The sequence below is a fragment of the Schistocerca serialis genome, chromosome 3 (assembly GCF_023864345.2).
Source record: "Schistocerca serialis cubense isolate TAMUIC-IGC-003099 chromosome 3, iqSchSeri2.2, whole genome shotgun sequence".
Lineage (NCBI taxonomy): Eukaryota > Metazoa > Arthropoda > Insecta > Orthoptera > Acrididae > Schistocerca > Schistocerca serialis.
Window position 1 is genome coordinate 934,917,233 of NC_064640.1, and position 27,847 is coordinate 934,945,079.

A 27,847-nucleotide genomic window follows, 5' to 3' on the forward strand; every position below is an offset into this window, starting at 1 on the left:
CTGGTACATTAGTAACTGGTGTAACTGCCAGAATGTTGAATGCAAGCATGCAAATGTGCATGCATGTGTTGTGTAGGTGTCAGATGTCAGTTTGTGGGATGGAGCTCTATGCCTGCTGCACTTGGTCATTCAATGCAGGGCAGTTAATGCTGGTTGCAGATGATGCTGGAGTTGTCATCTGATGATGTCCCATATGTGCTCAACTGGAGACAAAGCTGGTGACTGAGCAGGCAAAGGCAACATGTCAACACTCTATAGAACATGTTGGGTTAAAACCTTGGAATGTGGGTGAACATTATCCAACCCCTGGAATGCTGTTCATGAATCACAACACAACAAGTCAAATCACTTGATTGGCATACAAATTTGATGTCAGGGTGCATAGGATAACAAGAAGAGTGCTCCCACTGTTATACAAAATCTCGCCCCAGACCACAGCTTCAGGTGTAGGTAGAGTATGTCTAGCTTGCAGGCAGGTTGGTTACCCTTAACTGGCCTCCTTTTAACCAACATACAACCATCACTGGCATCAAGACAGAACAATATTTCATCAGAAAACATGACATACCTCCCACTGCCCTCCAATGAGCTCCTGGTTGACATGACTGAAGTCGCAGGTGGTGGTGGTTTGGGGTCAGCAGAATGCATGCTACAGGGCACCTGCCTTAGAGCTACTGTTGAAGCAACCAATTTGTAACAGTGCACTGTGTCACTGTTGTGTGAACTGCTGCTCATACTACTGCTGCAGATGCAGTACAATGTGCCAGAGGCATATGCCAAACACTATGGTCTTTCCTCTTGGCAGTGCCACTTGGCAGACTGGAGCCCAGTCTTCTTGCAACTGTACATGCCCGTGACTACTGCTGCCAGAAATCATACACAGTACCTACATTCCTGCCAAGTCTTCCTGCAGTACCACAGAAGGAACATCCAGCTTCTCATAGCCCTATTATACAACTTTGTTCAAAATCAATGAGGCATTGATAATGGCTTCTTTGCCACCTTAAAGACATTCTTGACTAACATCAACTCACCACATCCAATCTCAAAGGCAACTAACGCTCAAACCATTACAACACATATTTAAAGCAAGCCAGATCTGCATCCTCATAGTGGCACTACCAGCACCACTCTTATGCGATTGATGTGAAATTTGAATATACATCATCTTTCAGATGTACAAACATGATTACTAACTTTCATTTACGTTGCAGAACTCCTTCCAGGCATTGTGACTTTCTTTTCCGTCAGTGCATTTTTCAACTATGGACATGTAGTGAAGCCACTGGCAAATCGAGATTGATGAGGATGATTGAGAAACACTGCCTTTATAACTCATGACAGTCTCTATGAATTGAAAATTATGCTGTTTTGACAGTGTAATTCTCTAGCCACTTTTGAACTTATGAGGATGCTAACACAGGATGCTGATTGCCTTTCATGGAATCATTTAGTGGTACACAACAGCATGGATGAAATCTCAGTGATCACCACATAAAATGGCATTGCTGCTGAACAGAGGGAAGATCCAGCAGTGCTGTAAACCACAGAAACCTTGAACAATGGAGGACCTGACCAAAGAATAATTCCAATTAGTAAACGGACCATTTTACAAGATGAACTACAATCCAATGGGGTGGAAATAGTTGCTCGTCATCCAAACTCACTATGACCAGCTATCCTGAAGTATTTCCATGATGCTCCAACATCAGGTCACCTGGGATCCATAAAGACTCTCAGCAGAATCAGGTGCAGGTGTCACTGGCCTGGTCTTTGCTGATCTATTAAACACTATGTCAACCAGTGTAAGGAATGGTAATGAAAAAAACCTGCAGCAGTACCCTTCCACTAAATAGGAATTGACCTCTTTGGGAGGTTCCTGAAGTCGACAAATGACTACCTTACCTGATATTCTGTCACTGAAGCTGTGCCAACTGCTGATGCTCTGGAAATTGTAAAGTTCCTCATAGAAGGCATCATTCTCAAGCATGGAGCAGCCTTTTTGATAATCTCTGATTATGGAAAGGTTTTCCAGTCAAGACTAGTACCTGAGGCAATTTCACATTGCAACATCTGCCACTGGATGACAACTGTCTACTATTCACAGATGAATCGTCTCACAGAATGCTTTAATAAGACATTGGCATATATTATCTTAATGTACATTGTCAAAAAGAGAGACTGGGATACAGTACTGTCCATCATGACATTTACATGCAACTCAGAAATCCAAGGAACTACATACAGGCTTTACAATGCTCTTTCTGATCCACAGTCATCAAGCTAAAACAACAATGGATACAGTTTCTGTTTCAGTCAGACAATACTCAGGATGACTATGTGGAACACTCATAACCAGGACAGATGAAGTAAGGCAGCTGGCTTGCATAAGGACCTTGGATGCCCAGGAGAATGACCAAGAGCACTATTGTGCAAAGCACCAGCCCGTGAGATACACACTGGGAGACTCGGTATAGATTTTTATGCAAATGCAGAAGTGGGAATACCAGAAACATTTCTAAAATGCTACTTTGGGCCTTACTGCATCCTTTATCAGTTGTCAATGTCACATATGAACTTGAGGATTAGGACCCTTCATCAAGAAGGAAAAAGCATGGAGGTGTCATCCACTCCCTCCATATGAAGCCCTACTACAGTCCAGATGTGCAGATTGATGATGGGATGTTCAAGGAAGCTGAATACTCACTCAATGATCACAAAGCTTCAGAGGGACCGGGGGGGGGGGGGGCGGCACCTCCCAGGGGGGGGGGGGGGGGCACCTCCCATGCTCATCACTATGAGGAGGATGTAACAACACAACCAGTATATGAAGAATTGCCAGTGCCACCATACAGAGGACCACTGAGAAGATCTAGAACCAGGTTGTCAACAGTGGAAAATCCAGGATGGAATAATGACAAGGTTATGAAAAGGATAGATTGCTACTCGCCATACAGTGGAGATGTTGAGTCACAGACAGGCACAACAAAAAGACTTCGAAACAAGTAAGCTTTCAGCCAAAAGGCCTTCTTCTGAATTAGACAACATACACACACACACGCACACACACACACACACACACACACATTCACGCAAAAACAACTCACACACACATACAGGGTTATTACAAATGACTGAAGCGATTTCACAGCTCTACAATAACTTTATTATTTGAGATATTTTCACAATGCTTTGCACACACATACAAAAACTCAAAAAGTTTTTTTAGGCATTCACAAATGTTCGATATGTGCCCCTTTAGTGATTCGGCAGACATCAAGCCGATAATCAAGTTCCTCCCACACTCGGCGCAGCATGTCCCCATCAATGAGTTCGAAAGCATCGTTGATGCGAGCTTGCAGTTCTGGCACATTTCTTGGTAGAGGAGGTTTAAACACTGAATCTTTCACATAACCCCACAGAAAGAAATCGCATGGGGTTAAGTCGGGAGAGCGTGGAGGCCATGACATGAATTGCTGATCATGATCTCCACCACAACCGATCCATCGGTTTTCCAATCTCCTGTTTAAGAAATGCCGAACATCATGATGGAAGTGCGCTGGAGCACCATCCTGTTGAAAGATGAAGTCAGCGCTGTCGGTCTCCAATTGTGGCATGAGCCAATTTTCCAGCATGTCCAGATACACGTGTCCTGTAATGTTTTTTTCGCAGAAGAAAAAGGGGCCATAAACTTTAAACCGTGAGATTGCACAAAACACGTGAGGATTCTCTACCACCCAGATTCGCACATTGTGTCTGTTCACTTCACCATTAAGAAAAAATGTTGCTTCATCACTGAAAACAAGTTTCGCACTGAATGCATCCTCTTCCATGAGCTGTTGCAACCGCACCAAAAATTCAAAGCATTTGACTTTGTCATCGGGTGTCAGAGCTTGTAGCAATTGTAAATGGTAAGGCTTCTGCTTTAGCCTTTTCTGTAAGATTTTCCAAACCGTCGGCTGTGGTACGTTTAGCTCCCTGCTTGCTTTATTTGTCGACTTCCGCGTGATACGCGTGAAGCTTGCCCGCACATGTTCAACTGTTTCTTCGCTCACTGCAGGCCGACCTGTTGATTCCCCCTTACAGAGGCATCCAGAAGCTTTAAACTGTGCATACCATCGCCGAATGGAGTTAGCAGTTGGTGGATCTTTGTTGAACTTCATCCTGAAGTGTTGTTGCACTGTTATGACTGGCTGATGTGAGTGCATTTCAAGCACGACATACGCTTTCTCGGCTCCTGTCGCCATTTTGTCTCACTGCACTCTCGAGCGATCTGGCGGCAGAAACCTGAAGTGCGGCTTCCGCCGAACAAAACTTTATGAGTTTTTCCACGTATCTGTAGTGTGTCATGACCATATGTCAATGAATGGAGCTACAGTGAATTTATGAAATCGCTTCAATCATTTGTAATAGCCCTGTACATGCAAATACACCTCACACACACGACTACTGTCTCTGGCTGCTGAAGCCAGACTGTGAGCAACTGCACTTGGTGGGAGAAGCAGTCTGGGTGGTGGGGATAAGCAGGAGGCTAGGGCGGGGGGGGGGGGGGGGGATGATAGTAGGGTAGTTGTGGGAATGGTAAAGTGATGCTTGTGGGACATACAGGTATGAGGTAGGGAGACTGTAGGACAGGTAGGTGGAGTGGGGAGGTTAGATGGAGGACAGGGAGAAGGTGGGAGCAGAAAAGGAGAGAAGTGAAAAGACTGTAGTTGCAGGAAACAGATAGCTCCAGGCTGCTGTAGTTGGCTCCAGTGAGAACTTCGGAAACAGTGGATCATTCTTTCTGCAGGAGAGAGGGCATCGCCATGAGCTGTGGCACACACAGTATGGTGTAGTGGTTAGCATCAAACCTGACTACCAGTAATTATTTGTTGTTTAGTATTTATCAGTTCTGAAAGGTTTTCAAAATATCTTATGTTTTTAATGTTTGCATGTTTTGGAATATTCTAAGTATGTATAAGTGTCAGCATTTTGGACTATTCAGAGTTTGTATAAATGCTGCACTCTCTCTCCAGGAGGTCATTTCTATCCCGGGTATAAGTTGGTGTTCATAATAAACATACTTTCAGTCCTAAGTGTTGTGTTTCAATGACAGCCCTGCTTTTCGATTTGGACTTGATTCTGGATGACAAAACTAAAATGTGCCAACATTTGGCCACATTTCCAAAGTACTTCCCTTGTGTGCATAATACAACTGAGGCAAATCATTTCTTTGATTATTGTATACTGTCTTCACTATTGCCCTTGTAGTTGTTCATAATTACTGTTAATTAAATTTGTCATAGTACTGTATGTCTGAAATGGAGAGGAAGGAATCATATGTTCTTGATTGACAGTTACACATGACATGAAGTTATATTACTTCTCACCATTATTTCCTCCATACTCAATGCAAATTCACCAGTACTTAAAAAATGGCCAAATTCTATTAGAAAACTCATTTGTGAGTCTGCACCGCCACTTGTGCTTCTCATAACACATCTGTTCACAAGTTAAGAGTGTTTTGTTGCCAGTTGCACCTGTGTCACCCAAATATAAGGAAATCATTTGGAGAAAAGGTCTGGTGAGTATGGTGGGATGGAAGATAGTCAAAAAATGGTTTGTGTTTGTTACAACTGTAACATGAGCTGTAAGGGACTGAGCATTACCAAGTTACAACAGGGCAGAAATCTGCACAATTTTGATTTGACTGCACACCAAATGTGATTTTTAGAGTTATGAGTTTAGTGTTCCAAGATGAAGCCTCTACCATCCCAAAACAGTGGCAGTATAACCATCTTACTGATGGCTGTGTTTAGAGAATATATAGTTTGAGTGATAAGGTGTGGTTCCATTACTCACTCATTTTCTTTGTAAATGGTTGATAGGAGTGACAATCTTAGCAAAGAGAGCAACACACTTGTCCATCATTGTAGTTGTCTGCAAACATCTGTACATCACTGTTTTAATTCTGGAGTCAGCTGCTAGGTCACTCATAGTGCAGATGCTTTGTGAAATTGGAGCCCATTATGTGCAGTTTGATGTGTTGAATGATGAGCAATGTTTACAGTTGCACTGTTGTCCAGTGTCACTTCACAGTTTCCCAGCATGGCTTCAATGGCTGCAGTATTTTCTGGACTCACAACGTGGTATGCCTAACCCAGCTGACAAACATTGGCCATGGACTTCAGTCCAAAACTTCTGACACCATTCACAGATTTGCTCTGATGATAGATATCCATTATCTCACTGGCCCCCCATTCTGTAATGAATTTCAATAGGTTTCACAGCTTCAGTTAGTAGAAATTGAATAACAGAATGCTATTCATCACAGGTGCAAGTTGTAAGTGGGGTTGTCATTTTTACATGATTCGTGGGCCAGTTTTTGTGCGCCTCTATGATGTTACCATCTTTATGGTTTTTACATTGTTCGTGGGCCAATGTTTGTGCATCTCTATGATGTTACCACCATTATGGTTTTCATTTGCCTCACTGTCATTGAGAAACCATGAATATTAATTCATGATAGCCCATTATGGCTACTAGGAGATGCACTCTATAATGATGGTAAAATAAATAAATAAATATATAAATATGTTCATGACCTTTACAGATTTTGCACTGGCAGTACGTACCAGAGATATCATATGATGGTTTAATAAATCTCAATGTATATAGTGCTTAGAAGGAAGAAAGATTAAAGCCTAATGTCTCTTTTATTATGAGATACTTAGAGGTGGAGAACAATCTCACATTAGGTAAGAAATTGGTTGATGACTTTTCAAAAGAAGCAGTGCAGCATTTGGCTTTTGTGACTTATGGAAATCACAGGAAAACTAAATCTGGATGATTACATGGGGATTTGAACCCTGCTCATCTCAAATACAAAACCAGTACCTTGACTACCTTTTCATTGTTGTAAATGCTGTGCCATCTTAAATCTCTTGAAATACTCCTGTTTTTATTAATGTTCAGGGTCTGATTAAAATATAGTGTGTGGAAACAGCAACATTGCTGACAGGGAGAGTGACTGTGTGGACACTATCAGACTGTTTAGTGTGCACTATGCACTTGTCATGACTTGATCTGTGTATAATAAAATCATAATTACTCTATATATGAGCTGTAAATCATGTATTTTACACCTATCTGTATCTGAGTTCCTTTAGTGGTGACCCATGATGCTCACAAACACTGTACTTGATGCCTACAATGTGCATTCAAACACCACAACAGAAGAACAATGCAGTGCAGATTTGGTGTTTCACCCTAAATCAGTACCCAAGAAATGGGCGACCTGGATATGGAATACCTACTCAACATGTTCAGTACTGCACAGTGACACACTCAGCACTCTCTGTGGGACAAATACACAGGTACAGAGTGTCAGTGCAGTGCTGCACAGTCCCACACTACCCAACCAGTTGGGCAGCACTCACAAAATGATGCCTGTGCCACAACTGCACCATGCCTGTTCAATCAAATTCTCCAAAATCATGCTTCTCAATGCACTGAACTATGTTCAGACATTCTTTTCCAGCCTATTGTTTCATACAGTCACCAATGTGTAACGAATGTTGCCAACAATGGCAGCCATCTTGCTTTGCCGCAATCTCCACTCACCTCATGAAGGCAAGAATCCAAACTCACATGTATTAAAGCGACCATCACCAATCATGACACCCTCAACTGCACATTATACCAACTGGCTGAGGTATCACGGCTTTGTTCTACAACTGACAAAGAAGCTGGCATCCCCTCCCCAATGCAGCAATCATCCATGACATCGAGCCTCCATCTGGCCACCACCAAGATGATGCAACTCAGCCCAATCACCTCCAACTGAGAGGATGCCACTTCTCTGCAGCAACAGTCAGTCGATGCAGCAACACATCACATGGCAGACACTGATTCTCCACGCGTATGTACAAGTCTATATTGGTTCCAGTTGCATTTCGGCCTCTCCGCATGGACGTGCTGATGGCTGTGTATGCTTTGCCAATGAGATGTTGTGTCTGCAGTGAATCACAGATACAACTCAAGACATCCACCTACTAAATGTAACAGTACAACTACTGACACATATGATGTAAACAACAATCACAATGATGTCATACTGCAGTGATTACACTATCTAGAGAACTGTATCACAGCATTAGTCAAGTTACTTCCACTGTGCGATGGCTATACTGCTGCAGAAAAACGAGATGTTTAACCTCCGATATGAGAATTACACCTACAAAAAATGGTCCAGCCATCTAAGCATAGATAATTGTCAGCATAGTCTCTCTCCCACCAATGTTTGACTACACCAGAAGGGGGGCGGGGCAGCTCTGTGGGATTAGTAACATCACTGACGAGGGAGAGCGACTGTGTAGACTCTGAATGTTTAGTTTGAATTATGCCTTTGTCACATCCAGTCGATCTGTGTATACATGTGTCAATAAAATCATTATTACTCTATATACAGGTTGTGTATCATATATTCTACACTCTTCCCTATCTGAGTTCCTTTAACTGTATTTCAATCAATATATCAAACACAAAGTTATGAAACAAAATAAAGGAACAATGTTACTCACTTTCTGTTATGTATACACAATTTTTGTGCTCAAGGGCAACAAGTCTACTATCATAAATGTACATCACACAACTTTACATTCTTGATTTTTGCCATATAAACTGAGTTTTTTTACTGATATTGGAGCTCAATGGCATTTCTATGTCAGTGCACTGGAAATACTTACTGAATCCATCCTTCAATGGCTCAACAAGTCTTAGTGTAAATGTTGTGTCCTTTGGAATTTCTTTTAGCATCTTTGCCACTTCAAAATGTCTTCGACCAACCAGATTCTCATTATTTATCTTCTCAATGTGATCACCAACCTGGAAAAACAATCTATTTTTAGTTAACTAATCTTTATAATTTATGAAAGTATATGTAAGTATGTATGTATGTTTGTCTGTTCAACATCTCCTCCTAAACTACTGGTTCAATTTCAACCAAACTTGGTACATATATAACTTGCCATCTAGAAGGAAGCACTTTGGTGGTAAGAAACAGCCACGTCTCAAAGGCATGAGCGTGGGGCTGAAAAAGGAATGTAATGCACTGCACGCAAAAAGCCATACTATATTCATCCAGTATTTGAGAATAAGAGCACTTAGCCACTTGCTACAAACTTCACATATAATATCAAACCTTTATGAAACTTTTGGAGGAACGTTTATTGCTTACTATATTTTTGCTGTTCGCGCAGTAAAACTGCCACAATAGGCATGACATTTTAATTTATTACCTCTTTACTTCTAACCCCATTCACATCACATTTTCCAGACAGTATGAAGTATACACACCAAATGTACCAGCAAAATTATATCATTGTATGACACATAGTTCAGGAGATGTGATGTCATAATTGAGATGCCTGAAAACTACCACATCAGGCATGAGATTTCAATTTATTACTTCTTTAGTACTATCTTTAATCACAACACATCTTTCAGAGAGTATCCATATACATCACTGAGTGTAAGTGCAAAATTATATCACTGTATGACACATAGTTATGGAGATATATCATAAACAATTAGATGCGTGAAAAGATGCTGCATTATGCATGATGGTTGAATTTATTATTTCTTTATTATTAACTTTATTTACAACATATTCCACAGACAGTACATTTATTATCCACTAATACCAGTGAATGTGCTTGCAAAATTATAGCATTGTATGACACATAGTTCAGGAGATATGACACCGCAAACATCGAGATGAGCAAAAATCTATGTTCTTCTACAATCAGGTGCAAGTTACCTAGACTATACACACCCAGTGTGTGATAATGTGAGCACTTAGCAACTTCCAATGAACTTTAAACATAGTTTCAAGCCTTTTATAATTTTTTCTCACTTACATGCTGAACATTAAATATCTAATGCTTTTAACTCATTTGTAATCTGAAGTTTGAAGCTCTTTTATGTAGGGAAGTTCAATTCTTTAAAGGATCAAGGGTTACTAGTAACTTACAAATTGGAAAAAGGCACTGTGAGACTAAGAATCACCTATACCCCATAGGAGTGGGAATGAAATGGGGTGACACTGAAGAATAACTCAGGAACACATGGAGCAATTTGAACTCAATTTGTTAGGTAGATGACTTATTATTGGTATAAAAATACTGTGGGAGTAAGATTCCCCACTACCACTGTGGCTGGGGGACAGGATGAAAAGGGGTGACATAAAAATGTTTGAAAATGACCTATTAGCATTTTCCTGTGTTTAGTTAAGGAGGAATACTTCTATAAGTATGAAGTGCAATTTGACTCTTATTTGTGCTGTTCAGTGTGTCAACAGGTTGCGAGGATGAGCTCTGCAGAAAGCCAATAATTTTGTCAATGTGTTTCAGGACCTAAGATCAAGCCACATGGCTGAATACCATAGACAAATTTACCATGTAAAACAGCAGAGAATCAGACATATTTGTGTGCAATGTATGTTATGTATGCATATGTACAACATCTCCTCATAAGCTCTGGGATCAATTAGTATAACCAAACTTGATACACATATCACTTACTAAGAAAAAAGGAAGCTGTGGGGATGGCAGCCTTTCACCACACATCTGTCTTAGCAGTTCCATTTGCTCCCAACTTGCTATAGGTGTCTGCTAAGGCAATGAGTCTCAACCCCTCACAATGTTCTTCTTTTCACAGCAATCAATCTTGTCGTGTGACAAGACACTTCACCACTACAGTCACTGACTACCAGTGTGGAACAATAGCTGCCCCTAGCAAGGCTTCTGCCAACTGAGTTTCACCAGTCTTTCTCCATCCCTTGAACTATCCACTTCAGTTGCTACTCTATGCCTGTGTCATGAGGAACTGGCCATGAGAGGGTGCACCTGACATTAATGCTTTTACAATGCTGCAAGATGACTGCACCGTGCTGCCTTTACGCCTGGCATGCAATCACAGTGGATATTGTGTTTTTGCATTGCACTCCTGTGAGGCTATAAATTTTACTTTGTGTGTCTTTGTGCAGGTATTGTAAGTGCATATCATGCAGTGAACACTGGGATGAGGCAATGATTTCTCCAACTCCACCGTTTCTACTGTGCCATACCCGACTCATGTTTTCACATCTCGAGTGAGTGACTGTTTTACATTTTGAACCTGGGGCTATTTGTGTAACTCCAGCCATGTGTGGACCTGTCTTTGATGTGTTTGCAACACTGCATGTTACTTAGTTCAATAAAGGAAGGAACATTCCTACACTGATGACCCAATGATGGACTCAGTCAACTTAATATTCTATTTTGGCATATTACTGCCTGCCTTGCCCCATTAGGTGCATGTTCCGACTCCTGTATGTGTGTACCCAGCAACTTCTGTTTTCATGCTATGGACACTGGTGTGCTTTGCACCGTGAACTCATTGCTTTAAGCATGTTTTGCCACATTTTGTGCAACCTAAAGATGAATGGCTACTGCCTCTGACTCAATCGACACCCCAGCACATGCAGCTGCTACGCTAGTGCCACATGACATTATCATCACACGCCTTGCAGAAATGGAACACTGCAATGCCACCCTGTGCATGCAACATGGCGACACAACCACAGGTGGACCAGCCACTGAAGCTGGACTCCACACCACAGTCGACACTGGTCCTCGTCTCCACAGATCTTCCTGGCCTTGAAGCACCACCATGCGATTCACCACTCCCACTGGCCATGCTGCAGCTCATCTGCTGCCCTTAACCTGTGGGACCCACGTCTATGGTTTTCTTCAGCAGGTGTGATCTTCACCAGCTGCAGCATAAGCTCGAGCCTATATATGCAATGAAAGTCCCTGACATCATTTCATCGCCCACAGCCACCGACCACTCCGAGACACCCCAGTGCTGCCTCCTGACACAACTCACCTCTTCTGAAATACAGTGCATCCAGGTCCTTCTTTCTCTTGAGCAATGTGGGAACCGACAACCCTCTCAGTTCCTGTGCCACCTCTGAAGTCTGACAGAACCACACACGGTCTCCGATGATTTTCTTTATAACATCTGGCTAGCTTGCCTCCTGGCCCCAATACATACAGCAGTGGTTTCACACGCTAACCTCTCCATCACTGATGCCAACAAGGTGCAATAGATGCTGGCCTCCCTGCCCGTGAGTGCAGCCCCACCTGGCACAGCCAGCTGGCCATCATTTGGCCAGTCACCACAGCATGTGCTCATCCTCGCTGCTCAATATACCACTAATGATGTCACTGGTCCCAGCCCTACAGCACAGCATTCAACAGTAGGAATATACAACATGCTTGCCTGCCTCAGTGTCGACATAGCAATGTTGAAGCAATTGCGGTCCGACTCAACTCTGACCACCACAGCCCATGCAGCCACAGCTGCCAGCATGACAACCACAACAACACTGCAGCTCCAGCCAACCTGCAATGCCCCTCACGACAGTGCCGGCCTCTGCTGGTATTGTGAGTACTTCAGCCCAAACGCCATGAACTGCAGAGAACCCTGCTCTTGGCACCCAAATGCCAACAACCACCAGGATTAGGCACGCACAATTGTTGCTTGGTCTCCCAGTGCCTGCTCATCTGAGACACCTATTCTGTCCTAACATTCCTCATAGACACTGGCTCCGAGTACTCTACTCTCCGATGGCAGCTTGTACAAAATGCTGACACCGCCTCAGCCATTCTCTTGACAGCAGCAAATAACTTCACTGTCGCTACGTATGTCATTCATTGTCACACACTTGATCAGGGCCTGCAACAGGACCTGCCCTGGACCTTCAATGTCGCCGACATTACTGACCCCATTATCGGGTGGACCTCATGAAACACTAACAACTATGCAGCTACAACAACGTGCTGACTTGGGGCTACAGTCTTAAGCATGATCGACTGCTCCAAGGCTTTCACCCAGATTCTGGCTGTACAACCAGACGACAGCCATCATCATGCCATTTGGACTCTGTGAGAGCACCTTTATGACCTCTGGTCTCCATAATGCTGCACTACCACTGGCACCTCATTGGCAGTGAGACTGGGAGATCAACAAAGTGCGTAATCTTTTCACTGTTCTCTTCGATGTGAAGCAGGTGGCGTGCTCTGGCCCATAGACCGACCACCGACCTCCTGGCGCAATTTCTTGGTCTAACACACCTGTCCAGACCACCCATCTTCTGGTGGCCATGCCCGCTTGCGCTGCATAAACTGGACACCACTAAGGCTGAGTTTGAAGCTGCTCACTGCCAGCATATTGCGTCCTTCAAAGAGCCTGTGAGCATCTGCCCTTCACCTCGCTAAGGAGAAGGATGCTCCTGGCGCCCATATGGGGATTACTGGAAGCTAAATGCCTACACTATCCCTGATTGGTACCCAGTGTCATTCCTATGCAGCTACAACAACATGCTGGCTGGGGCTACAATCTTCAGCATGATCGACTGCTCCATAGCTTTCACCCAGGTTCTGGCCATACATTCAGAAGGCAGCCATCATCACGCCATTTGGACTCTGCGAGAGCGCCTTTATGACCTTTGGCCTCCATAATGCTGCACAAATGTGGCAGCGGTTCTTGGATAGCGTCCTGCAAGACTTGTCCTGCTGTTTCGCATACCTGGATGACATACTTATATTTTCCACGATGCCAGAGGAACACCACGAGTACTTCTACAGTATTTCTGGACGTCTCCAGGATGCTGGCATCAACGTCAACACAGAAAAATACGTGCTTGGCGTCAGTGAGGTGGAATTCGTGGGCCACACCATATCCCCTGCCTGCTCATGTCCCTTACCCGACAAAGTACAAGCTATACTCGATTTCCCACGCCAAAAGACATTCAAGGACCCCCGCCGTTTTCTCGGCATGTTAAACCTTTTCTAACGGCGCCTAAAGAACTCCAGTGCTATGCAGGAGCTGCTCACTGCTGCTCACAGCATAAAAACAAAAGGGAGCAAGCTGGTGCTGTGGGCGCAGCAAATGGAAGACAGCTTCTTGGTCGTCAAACGCGACTTTGCAGGCTTCACTCTGCTCACCCATAGGCACTGTCCTGCAACAGCATGTGGGCGACACCTGGCAGCCGCTCACTTTCTACTCCAGCAACCTCTCTCCCCCTCAAGGGCACTGAACTGCATATGACAGAGAGCTCCTCGCCATCTATGAGGCTATCAAATACTTTCGGGCATTGGCAGAGGCCCATCACTTCAAGGTCTTCATCGATTACAAACCCATAATGTTTGCACTTATGAAAGACATTGACCAGTGTCCCCCACGTAAATTCTGGCAGCTATCGTTCACCTCAGAATTTACAATTATGGATGTCGCTGGAATAGACAACGTCGTCGCTGCCCAACTGCACACGCACCATTGCTTTGTCATTGGACTATGGGGTTCAATTCGTGGAATCAATACTAGAAATAAGAATAATCTTCACAAGGATTTGAAGTAACTTAGTCTTGTACAAAAAGGTATGCATTATTCAGGAGCACACATTTTCAATAACTTGCCAGCAGCCATAAAATGCTTAACAACCAATGAAATTCACTGTAAGAGAAGTCTAAAGGATTTATTGGGATTTATTGGTGGCCAACTCCTACTCCATTGATGAATTCCTCAGTAAAACCAACTGATTTGTGTGTGTATATATATATAACTTCTGCACAATTTCAGTGCAGTAATGTGTTCTTAGTAAATATATGTGTGTGTGTGTGTGTGTGTGTGTGTGTGTGTGTGTGTGTGTAAGTACAATCTAACTTCTGCACCATTTCAGTGCAGTAATGAGTTCATTGTAAATAAGTATTATAGTAGTTGTATTACATGTTTATTACCTTATAAATGAATAAAAAACTTTTTAATTTTAAATTCAGTGCATTAGTATTTGTAAAATGACTCTTTCATATAGTGTTCATTAAAAATGACTATCATTCCACTTGGGACCTGTGGAATGGTACATTAGCTTATTTGTTTTAGTTGTAAATATTTGTCATGTATTGTTATTTATCTGACATGGTCCACATCCTGGAGGACCTACTCACTACGGATCAATTGGAATGAAAGTAAATCTAATCTAATCTAACCTAACACTGCCCAGGAGCACGACCCAGAACTCACCCAATTCTGCCAGGACGCCAACTCTGGCCTCCGTCTTCAACAAAAGCTGGCTCATGGCTTCAACAGCAGACATATATCTGGTGCGGTATATCCACCAGCTCACCTCACCTGTTCCTACCCACTGCCTTCCACAAGGCCGCATTCAACCATTACACAATCTGGTGCACACCAGAGTGTGCACATCCATGGCTCTAGTAACACAGTACTTCATGTGGCCTTGGGGATGTTCTGGAAACATCCCCAAGACTGTGGCTAAGCCATGTCTCCATAATATCCTTTCTTTCAGGAATGCTAATTCTGCAAGTTTCGCAGGAGAGCTTCTGTTAAGTTTGGAAGGTAGGAGACGAGATACTGGCACAAGCAAAGGTGTGAGGTTGGGGCGTGAGTCGTGCTTGGGTAGCTCAGTTGGTAGAGAATTTGCCCGCGAAAGGCAAAGGTCCCGAGTTTGAGTCTCGGTCCGGCACACAGTTTTAATCTGCCAGGAAGTTTCATATCAGCGTACACTCCGCTGCAGAGTGAAATTCTCATTCTGGAAACATCCCCAAGGCTGTGGCTAAGCCATGTGTCCGCAATATGTATCAACTTGACAGAAAATCCTAGGGAGTTCTGGTCTTACGTTAAATCAGTAAGTGGATCGAAACAGCATATCCAGACACTCTGCGATGATAATGGCATTGAAACTGAGGATGACACGTATAAAGTTGAAATACTAAACACCTTTTTCCAAAGCTGTTCCATAGAGGAAGACCACACTGCAGTTCCTTCTCTAAATCCTCGCACTAACGAAAAAATGGCTGACATCGAAATAAGTGTCCAAGGAATAGAAAAACAACTGAAATCACTCAACAGAGGAAAGTCCACTGGACCTGATGGGATACAAATTCGATTCTACACAGCCGTGTACCGCAATTCTCTAGAGGAACGGAAGGTTCCAAATGATTGGAAAAGAGCACAGGTAGTTCCAGTTGTCAAGAAGGGTCATCGGGCAGATGTGCAAAACTATAGGCCGATATCTCTGACATCGATCTGTTGTAGAATTTTAGAACATGTTTTTTGCTCATGTATCATGTCATTTCTGGAAACCCAGAATCTACTCTGTAGGAACCAACATGGATTCTGGAAACAGCAATCGTGTGAGACCCAACTCTCTTTATTTGTTCATGAGACCTAGAAAATATTAGATACAGGCTCCCAGGTAGATGCCATTTTCCTTGACTTGTGGAATGCATTCGATACAGTTCCGCACTGTCACCTAATAAACAAAGTAAGAGCTTACAGAATATCAGACCAGCTGTGTGGCTGGACTGAAGAGTTTTTACCAAACAAAACACAGCTTGTTGTTCTCAATGGAGAGATGTCTACAGACGTTAAAGTAACCTCTAGCATGCCATACGGGAGTGTTATGGGGCCATTGCTTTTCACAACATATAGAAATGACCTAGTAGATAGTGTCAGAAGTTCCATGTGGCTTTTCGCGGATGATGCTGTAGTATACAGAGAAGTTGCAGCATTAGAAAATTGTAGCGAAATGCAGGAAGATCTGCAATACTGTGAAACACATCTCTTCTACTGTAAGTTCTTTGCTTTTCATATTTTGAGAGATGGTAGTACGGACCAAAGCAAGAATAAAAGACCAGTAAACATGGGCTGTAAAGTACATACCTTATGAGCTATGAGCTATGAGGGGTTCATCTTTGCTAGTATGAAAAACATCTCTCCTACTGAAATGCTTACGTTATGCATTCTAGAGCCCATGTGTACGACACATCTTTTTGTTGTTTTGGTCCATACTGTCTCCTCTAAAACATGGAAAGCAAGGATCTTACATTAGAAGAGGTTTGTTCCACAGAATAGAAGATGAAGAAGTGCTCACAGTTCTTAAGGTATGCATCTTGAGCCCACATTTACTAGACCTTTCTGCTACGAATGATCATTCCTATTATATCCCTGAATATTGGCCATTCCTCCCTGGACACCCTGTATAAGGGCTACTATAGTGCTGTACACAATATTACTATTATTATTATTTATTGTTAGAGTGACCAGAAACATAGTGTTAACAGACTGAAGTCTTCTAATTTCTACCAGATCAGAATTAAGGAATCCAGCAATCAAATGATTTACTAATAGTAAGTATAGTGCACACATTTTAACTTGGTTCATTTTAAATGCTGGTGCAGGTGTAGCAAGTGCCACTAGGGAAAGCAGTTGTGCAGGGGAAGCATGAGTTGTAATGAGTGCCTAACCTTTTTTCTCTCTACCTGAATACAACACATGACATGTGGAAAAGAAATGTGGGCATCAAGATTTGCAGATGTGTTTAAATTTTTTTTACTATGATAACAATGACAACAGAAACAAGTATTTGTGAAGTCCAGGACTGAATAACAATATTAGTGTTAAAACAAGTAACTGAATAGATCTGGAGCATGATTTATGATGTGCCCTTACTGAAAACAACTCAAATACAAAAATGGTTGTTAGACATAAGCGTTACCAATTGTCTCAGTGACTCATTAATTGGTGACCTAATCAACCCACACCCACAAAACTATTTTTAAAATAAAAGTGTTCAAAGAAAGTTCTTTTTCATTCTGAAGTTTAGTTAAGAGCTAAATTTGGTGATGGCAGGGGGAGTGGTGGTAGGGGGAAGATTTGGGGGGGGGGGGGGGGGTACTGTATAACATCTGATTGCAATCAGGGGTAATGGTCTAAGAAAGGTTGGGAAACAATGGACCAGGAATTCTGGTCTATAACATAAAATTTTCTACTAGTTTGCAACAGCTATGATATATGGGATTTTCAGTGTAGAATGTATTCAGAAACAAAGTAAAGAATGTCTCTTTTGTATTATATTAATAATAATGTGTCATTTTCTCAGAAGAGTTTCCAAACAAATTTTATTTTATTTCCTAAACCTCAAATATACTGGCATACATCTCTACATTATTCATCTTTGGAATTGTCAGTTATACTGTTGATAGTAAAAATATAGGTGGAAGTAAAGAGATGATGTACTGTTCAGTAACAGCAAGATGAGTGCAATCGTCCTGGTCAAAATACTTAACGTCAACAAATTTCATTCAATTGTTGACTATGGTCTGATGATTCATTCATTTGGATTCACTGTGCTTGGCATCCCCACATGGGATTTCAGAAGGAGAAGAGTGCAGTCTGGCACCAAACTGGAGTCTTTCTTCTATTTTCTTTCTTGTACTCACAGATACCAATCTTTAATTCCACTTGTTACCACAATTCTAAATTTGTTATGGCTACATGGAAACTAACACAGATCATATTTTGTACAATGTTCAAAAGAAGAATTCACTCCATAAAATTGCAAAATTACCAGAACACACAGTGGGTGACCAGTATATTCTTTCAGGAGGTATAATTTCATTACCATTGACTGACACATTTAAAGACATATAAAAATTATTCCTATCTTACAGAACTGTCAGTTCTTCCACATGGAGGAAAAAGGGATATGTCAGGAGGAATAGTGGGTCACTCAGATAAAAGGATGAGAGTGACCCACCAGCTGTGAGGATGAGAAGAAACAAAGATAAAAGGGGAGACATAAGAGAGTAGGAGAGAGCCTGTGCCCAGAAGTGATGATAGGACAGAGTGAGAAATAAAGATGGATTGAGAGGAAGAGAAATGAGAAGCTGAATGAATGGTACCATTAAGAACTGATGGAAAGCAGAAAAGGGGATGGGGAAAACCAACTGAAAAGAGAAAAAGATGAAGATAAAAAGTAAAATAAAATTAATAAAAAAGTGGAAGAAAATATAAGAGAAAAGATGAGAAAAAGAAAGAGGGTAAATTGTTAAGGAAATAAGAATGCTATCAATGAAAAACATAAATAATTAAATAGGGGAGGTGGGGGTGGGAGTTGTAAGTGCATAAGAATAGGGGGATCTGAAAATACACTGCATGACAAAAAGTGAAGCACCCAGAAGACATGGTTAGCTATCAATGTAACTGTCCACATACATACTGTCGACAGGTATATACATGGTAAGAGTTGCAATTCTCTGTGACAAATTGAACAGCAAACTGACTGCATTAGTGTTGTTCATGTTTAGTGTTATTACCAGGCCTGGCAGGGAATATTAGGAGTGTGAACAGTGTATGTTGGAGAGCAGTTCCACATTTCTGGACTTCAAAGAAACTCAAACTAAGAGGGAGGACCCAACTGCCTCATGTTGTGTAGCAGGCACTTGAGACATAATTTAAGTGATCTGTTATCAAAGTTATGTCAATTGCAACACCTTGCAACAGACTCTTTGACCTTAACCTAGCTTGTGTATAACAAAAATAGAATTTATGTACTGTCAAGACACATTTTTAACAACAGTGAAACATTGCTGGCTGCTTACCGATTCAGTAGATACCAAACAGACCTACTAAAATGGCATTTTCAGATTCCTCTAAGAAATTCATATTCTCAATGTCGAAATCAGATAAATTCATTATCATATGTTTCGCTGCCATGAATTGAGGATCTATAACAACTAAAGATCACAACATCGTAATAGGTTTCATGGGGGACCTACTCTTTTGGCTACTTGCTCAGCTATATAACATATTTACAAAGGCATTTGCTGTGCAATATCAAAATTCAATTAAATGATGTTTTCAAAACATAAGTCATTTGACTAATTTTACAGGCAAAAGGTAATGTTTTACACCTACAATGGGATCCAAACACATAAAATATTAACCACAATATTAAATTCCCCATAGCTTTGAAAATATAGCTGTCTCACAAAATCTAAGACCAGCTTTGGAGTCAGTACAACAATTTCTTTAAGATGAGACCCTTTATACCTCATTTTACAGTTGCTATAAATTTTGTAAAAATTACGTTTCTCGTATTGGGCTGCGCAGAAGTTGAATGTCCAACAGAACAAACAGATCTCAATGGCTGATAGTAGACAGTGTCACTGCAGTGCTGCACTCACCTAGTGAGTGCACCACCATCTTGCCACATAATACACCGGCCAATAGTGTCACTCGCAGCCGGAATAAATACCACCACACATCAACTGCTCAGTCAGTAGTGTACTTCGTCTGATAGCATTTGTTACTGTCTCCACCATGCCACTGACTACTCACAGACGACTTCACTTTGATATTAGTTTCCCTCTCTGATCTTGATTTGGATTGTGGCTCATACTTGATCTGTTGACAGCATTGTGTCAAAAGTTTGTCACACTTCATTGTAGACTAGACTGCTATTGCCTTGCTCTTGCTGTGTTGGGTCCATCATTTGTCTGCCCTGTTGCTCGACTCCAGTGAGGATTTGAGTTCTGACTGCAGGCAGTCTTACTGCCTTGGATCATCATCGTTTCTCACCTGTTGTCTGATGTCTGCACCGGTATCCAATGACTCACAGATATAGCAACATTTATTTTATTTCATTAAGAAGACATAATGATTTGTGGAAGGAATAGATAACTCAAATACTGATGTTGCCACAATATTATTCATGGCAGTTACTGTAATATACACTGAACAAATGCTTTTATGTAAAAATTAATATAAATTAAAACATTGATAGTGGTAAAGCAGGTTACTTCTACTATGAAGTACATATTTTTACATTATTTTTGTCACTTTGCAGCCCCTAAGGGCTGACACAGTCAGTTATAACTGAGTTATGTTGAGGTTAGTTGTCAAGACATCCATTATCTTGTTTCTTATGAAGACCTGCCAAAAATTAAGTTGGCAACAGCGAAAAAAACAGGCTGATAGTTGTTATTGTGGATACCGTGAACTGTGATCTCTGTGACCTGTATTTAATAATAAATAATGTACTTTAAATAAATGTTTTGATTTATTGTATGTAAAACACAAACCTTTACCATAAGTGAACTCAGGGACCAAACTCCTGGAATGAACTAAAGCCATTTTAATTCATCATTGTTATTGATCCAATCAATTGTATGGATTTGTGGCATAATTTAATGGGGGTTCAGAATTTACATCTACATCTACATTTATACTCCGCAAGCCACCCAACGGTGTGTGACGGAGGGCACTTTACGTGCCACTGTCATTACCTCCCTTTCCTGTTCCAGTTGCGTATGGTCCGCGGGAAGAACGACTGTCTGAAAGCCTCCGTGCGCGCTCTAATCAGTCTAATTTTACATTCGTGATCTCCTCGGGAGGTATAAGTAGGGGGAAGCAATATATTCGATACCTCATCCAGAAACGCACCCTCTCGAAACCTGGCGAGCAATCTACACCGCCATGCAGAGCGCCTCTCTTGCAGAGTCTGCCACTTGAGTTTATTAAACATCTCCGTAACGCTATCATGGTTACCAAATAACCCTGTGACGAAACGTGCCGCTCTTCTTTGGATCTTCTCTATCTCCTCCGTCAAACCGATCTGGTACGGATCCCACACTGATGAGCAATACTCAAGTATAGGTCGAACGAGTGTTTTGTAAGCCACCTCCTTTGTTGATGGACTACATTTTCTAAGCACTCTCCCAATGAATCTCAACCTGGTACCCGCCTTACCAACAATAAACTTTATATGATCATTCCACTTCAAATCGTTCCGCACGCATACTCCCAGATATTTTACAGAAGTAACTGCTACCAGTGTTTGTTCCGCTATCATATAATCATACAGTAAAGGATCCTTCTTTCTATGTATTCGCAATACATTACATTTGTCTATGTTAAGGGACAGTTGCCACTCCCTGCACCAAGTGCCTATCCGCTGCAGATCTTCCTGCATTTCGCTACAATTTTCTAATGCTGGAACTTCTCTGTATACTACAGCATCATCCGCGAAAAGCCGCATGGAACTTCTGACACTATCTACTAGGTCATTTATATATATTGTGAAAAGCAATGGTCCCATAACACTCCCCTGTGGCACGCCAGAGGTTACTTTAACGTCTGTAGACGTCTCTCCATTTATAACAACATGCTGTGTTCTGTTTGCTAAAAACTCTTCAATCCAGCCACCCAGCTGGTCTGATATTCCGTAGGCTCTTACTTTGTTTATCAGGCGACAGTGCGGAATTGTATCGAACGCCTTCCGGAAGTCAAGAAAAATAGCATCTACCTGGGAGCCTGTATCTAATATTTTCTGGGTCTCATGAACAAATAAAGCGAGTTGGGTCTCACACGATCGCTGTTTCCGGAATCCATGTTGATTCCTACATAGTAGATTCTGGGTTTCCAAAAACGACATGATACTCGAGCAAAAAACATGTTCTAAAATTCTACAACAGATCGACGTCAGAGGTATAGGTCTATAGCTTTGCGCATCTGCTCGACGACCCTTCTTGAAGACTGGGACTATCTGTGCTCTTTTCCAATCATTTGGAACCCTCCGTTACTCTAGAGACTTGCGGTACACGGCTGTTAGAAGGGGGGCAAGTTCTTTCGCGTACTCTGTGTAGAATCGAATTGGTATCCCGTCAGGTCCAGTGGACTTCCCTCTATTGAGTGATTCCAGTTGCTTTTCTATTCCTTGGACACTTATTTCGATGTCAGCCATTTTTTCGTTTGTGCGAGGATTTAGAGAAGGAACTGCAGTGCGGTCTTCCTCTGTGAAACAGCTTTGGAAAAAGGTGTTTAGTATTTCAGCTTTACACGTGTCATCCTCTGTTTCAATGCCATCATCATCCCAGAGTGTCTGGATATGCTGTTTCGAGCCACTTACTGATTTAACGTAAGACCAGAACTTCCTAGGATATTCTGTCAAGTCGGTACATAGAATTTTACTTTCGAATTCACTGAACGCTTCACGCATAGCCCTCCTTACGCTAACTTTGACATCGTTTAGCTTCTGCTTGTCTGAGAGGTTTTGGCTGCGTTTAAACTTGGAGTGGAGCTCTCTTTGCTTTCGCAGTAGTTTCCTGACTTTGTTGTTGTACCACGGTGGGTTTTTCCCGTCCCTCACAGTTTTACTCGGCACGTACCTGTCTAAAACGCATTTTACGATTGCCTTGAACTTTTTCCATAAACACTCAACATTGTCAGTGTCGGAACAGAAATTTTCGTTTTGATCTGTTAGGTAGTCTGAAATCTGCCTTCTATTACTCTTGCTAAACAGATAAACCTTCCTCCCTTTTTTTATATTCCTATTAACTTCCATATTCAGGGATGCTGCAACGGCCTTATGATCACTGATTCCCTGTTCTGTACATACAGAGTCGAAAAGTTCGGGTCTGTTTGTTATCAGTAGGTCCAAGATGTTATCTCCACGAGTCGGTTCTCTGTTTAATTGCTCGAGGTAATTTTCGGATAGTGCACTCAGTATAATGTCACTCGATGCTCTGTCCCTACCACCCGTCCTAAACATCTGAGTGTCCCAGTCTATATCTGGTAAATTGAAATCTCCACCTAAGACTATAACATGCTGAGAAAATTTATGTGAAATGTATTCCAAATTTTCTCTCAGTTGTTCTGCCACTAATGCTGCTGAGTCGGGAGGTCGGTAAAAGGAGCCAATTATTAACCTAGTTCGGTTGTTGAGTGTAACCTCCACCCACAATAATTCACAGGAACTATCCACTTCTACTTCACTACAGGATAAACTACTCCTAACAGCGATGAACACTCCACCACCGGTTGCATGCAATCTATCCTTTCTAAACACCGTCTGTACCTTTGTAAAAATTTCGGCCGAATTTATCTCTGGCTTAAGCCAGCTTTCTGTACCTATAACAATTTCAGCTTCGGTGCTTTCAATCAGCGCTTGAAGTTCTGGTACTTTACCAACGCAGCTTCGACAGTTGACAATTACAATACCGATTGCTGCTTGGTCCCCGCATGTCCTGACTTTGCCGCGCACCCGTTGAGGCTGTTGCCCTTTCTGTACTTGCCCAAGGCCATCTAACCTAAAAAACCGCCCAGCCCATGCCACACAACCCCTGCTACCCGTGTAGCCGCTTGTTGCGTGTAGTGGACTCCTGACCTATCCAGCGGAACCCGAAACCCCACCACCCTATGGCGCAAGTCGAGGAATCTGCAGCCCACACGGTCGCAGAACCGTCTCAGCCTCTGATTCAGACCCTCCACTTGGCTCTGTACCAAAGGTCCGCAGTCAGTCCTGTCGACGATGCTGCAGATGGTGAGCTCTGCTTTCATCCCGCTAGCGAGACTGGCAGTCTTCACCAAATCAGATAGCCGCCGGAAGCCAGAGAGGATTTCCTCTGATCCATAGCGACACACATCATTGGTGCCGACATGAGCGACCACCTGCAGATGGGTGCACCCTGTACCCTTCATGGCATCCGGAAGGACCCTTTCCACATCTGGAATGACTCCCCCCGGTATGCACACGGAGTGCACATTGGTTTTGTTCCCCTCTCTTGCTGCCATTTCCCTAAGGGGCCCCATTACGCGCCTGACGTTGGAGCTTTAATTGTTTATAGACTTCAGTTGACAGGAAATGTCACACACTCAGGTCTCTTGTGTCATCTTGTATCACGTGATCAGCAATAGTTTACCACCATTCCCAAGGCTAGACATTTCTCAGTGTTTCTTCATGGGCTTTGCCAGTTTAATAGTGGCAATCCTTTCATGAAAGGACAAGAAATGAAAATAGTTCAGTTGATAACCAATGGATGTGGTGTCACATGTTGCTCTGTCTGTGGTATTATGAAAAGGATAGATGCTACTCACCATATAGCAGAGATGCTGAGTCACAGATAGGCACAACACAAAGACTGTCACAAAATAAACTTTTGGCCAACAAGGCCTTTGTCAAAAACATACAAGAGATACACACACACTTTGTTGGCCAAAACCTGGTTTTGTCTTTTTGTTGTGCCTATCTGTGACTCAGCATCTCCACTGCATGTTGAGTAGCAACTATCCTTTTCATAATATTATTACATTCCATCCTGGATTTTCCATTGTTTGATTTTGTTTGTGGTGTTGTAGGAGTTAACAGTAGTGGGACTGGAGTAAGTGGATGGATGATGCAGGTTTTAAAGTGAAAGAAATTGATGGAGTAGGAATCTTGCAATAGAGATTAATGTCAGTAACTAAGATATGGTGTCTAGAATCAGATTTTCACTCTGCAGTGAAGTGTGCGCTGATATGAAACTTCCTGGCAGATTAAAACTGTGTGCCGGACTGAGACTTGAACTCGGGACCTTTGCCTTTCGCGGGCAAGTTCTCTACCAACTGAGCTACCCAAGCATGGCTCAATGCCCCGTCCTCACAGCTTTACTTCCGCCAGTACCTCACCTCCTACCTTCCAAACTTCACAGAAGCTCTCCTGCGAAACTTGCAGAATTAGCATTCCTGAAAGAAAGGATATTGTGGAGACATGACTTTGCCACCGCCTTGGGGATGTTTGCAGAATGAAATTCTCACTATTTTAATCTGCCAGGAAGTTTCATATTAGTGCACACTCCACTGCAGAGTGAAAATCTCATTCTGGAAACATCCCCCAGGCTGTGGCAAAGCCATGTCTCCGTAATATCCTTTCTTCCAGGAGTACTAGTTCTGCAAGTTTTGCAGGAGAGCTTCTGTGAAGTTTGGAAGGTAGGAGGTGAGGTACTGGTGGAAGTAAAGCTGTGAGGACAGGATGTGAGTCATGCTTGGGTAGCTCAGTTGGTAGAGCACTTGCGTGCAAAAGGCAAGGGTCCTGAGTCCGAGTCTCAGTTTGGCACACAGTTCTAATCTGCCAGAGAGTTTCATGATATGGTGTGATGAGGATGTTACAAAAGGGCTGTGTCAAAAAATAAGAAAAGACGTTCTGAAAATGAGAAAAAGTTAAAAGCACGAAGTAGGGGACAATGATTACATTAACAATGCACAACCTCCAGAAGACTTTGGTGAAGGATAATGTACAATTTTCCCCTCCAAACTGACTAGGGACAATTGTTTAAGAAACTAGTGTACTAATAACAGCTACATAATACTTTTCCTTTCATGTGGCATTCGTGTTTAACAACTGCGTCACTCCTCAGAATATGGAATCAGGATCAACTACATAACTATCAGGCAGTACATGGATACTTTGCAACTATTTCATTTACTCTACTATATATTTATTGTAGATCTAATTTTTGTTGATAAGGTCTTGAAATTATATACACTTGAATTTGCTTATTTTGAATGAAGCTATCTTTGTTTCATGTGATACATGTGTGTAAAGTCATCCAAATTCTACAAGGTGTTTGGAAATTTCACTTACAAACTTCTAGGACTTGTAGAGGGTAGTAAGTACATGATATTTTGAACAGGAAGCCATGCGCAGAAATATACCATTTCACTGCTACAGCCGTTTGAAAACATGTTTTTTAGATAGGTATGCAACAGGGTAGTCACGGTGGGGGCTGGTTACATTGGACTGGCTGATGTCATTTGATGTCTACCCTACCTCTCTGACCTGATTTGAGCCTCATTCAGGTGTCAGTGTTAGAGTAACATGGTTGATTACACAGTTGCATATAAACTGACATGATCCTTCTGAAAGGCAAAGCTCATGGCAGTGGAAGAGCTGCTCATCGCCTTTAACAAGACTGTTCTCCACAATGTCTGACTCTGTCACATACCCTTTTCACCACAGTTACACAATGGCTTCAATTACACAATGGCTTCACCATCAGAATGTGTGACTGTGGTGTTCCAAAGACACACTTGAATTGGAAGAGGCTGTACAGCATCATGTTGAAGAGAATCTGTCAATGAGTACAAGAGCAATTTCTTTGGCTATTAAGGAGTGGAATTGTAAAACAAGAGATTTACTGGGTCACACCTAATAAAAAAAATGGTTCAAATGGCTCTAAGCACTATGCGACTTAACTTCTGAAGTCATCCGTCGCTGAGAACTTAGAACTAATTAAAACTAACTAACCTAAGGACATCACACACATCCATGCCCGAGGCAGGATTCGAACCTGTGACCAGAGCGGTTGCTCGGCTCCAGACTGTAGTGCCTAGAACCGCACAGCCACTCCGGCCGGCCACACCTAATCAATTACTTGTAAAAGTGGTAGTGTTACTAACATGATTTTAAATGGTACTAACACAGAAACAGTATGTTTCCAGACATGAGTTCCAATTGAAAATATTATCTAGCCACACCCATCTACAAGTCCTAGAAGTTTGTAACAGGAATTTGCAAACACCCCATATGAACATGTACAGTAACTGAGTTTTTGCCAATATGCTTGTTTCTGTGACATGAGATGGTGGATATTACTGTATTTAGCTGGTGACAGAAACCAGCCACAAATGTCATACATGCCATGAATCATTTTTGTCGCTGAATTCAATAAAATATTTTTTGTTTCAATTAAATGAAATACACTCCTGGAAATGGAAAAAAGAACACATTGACACCGGTGTGTCAGACCCACCATACTTGCTCCGGACACTGCGAGAGGGCTGTACAAGCAATGATCACACGCACGGCACAGCGGACACACCAGGAACCGCGGTGTTGGCCGTCGAATGGCGCTAGCTGCGCAGCATTTGTGCACCGCCGCCGTCAGTGTCAGCCAGTTTGCCGTGGCATACGGAGCTCCATCGCAGTCTTTAACACTGGTAGCATGCCGCGACAGCGTGGACGTGAACCGTATGTGCAGTTGACGGACTTTGAGCGAGGGCGAATAGTGGGCATGCGGAAGGCCGGGTGGACGTACCGCCGAATTGCTCAACACGTGGGGCGTGAGGTCTCCACAGTACATCGATGTTGTCGCCAGTGGTCGGCGGAAGGTGAACGTGCCCGTCGACCTGGGACCGGACC

General features: G+C 42.4%; 1 protein-coding gene across 3 annotated transcripts in view; it reads right to left on the reverse strand.

The window, feature by feature from the left end:
* LOC126471213 (PDZ domain-containing protein GIPC3) overlaps positions 1-27,847 on the reverse strand; it is a 292,460-nt gene that overhangs the window by 30,997 nt on the left and 233,616 nt on the right. For all 3 annotated transcript variants that reach the window (XM_050099330.1, XM_050099331.1, XM_050099329.1), the window contains exon 4: positions 8,730-8,868. In XM_050099330.1, the coding sequence (XP_049955287.1) occupies positions 8,730-8,868 (139 nt within the window). The remainder of the gene's footprint in view (positions 1-8,729; positions 8,869-27,847) is intronic.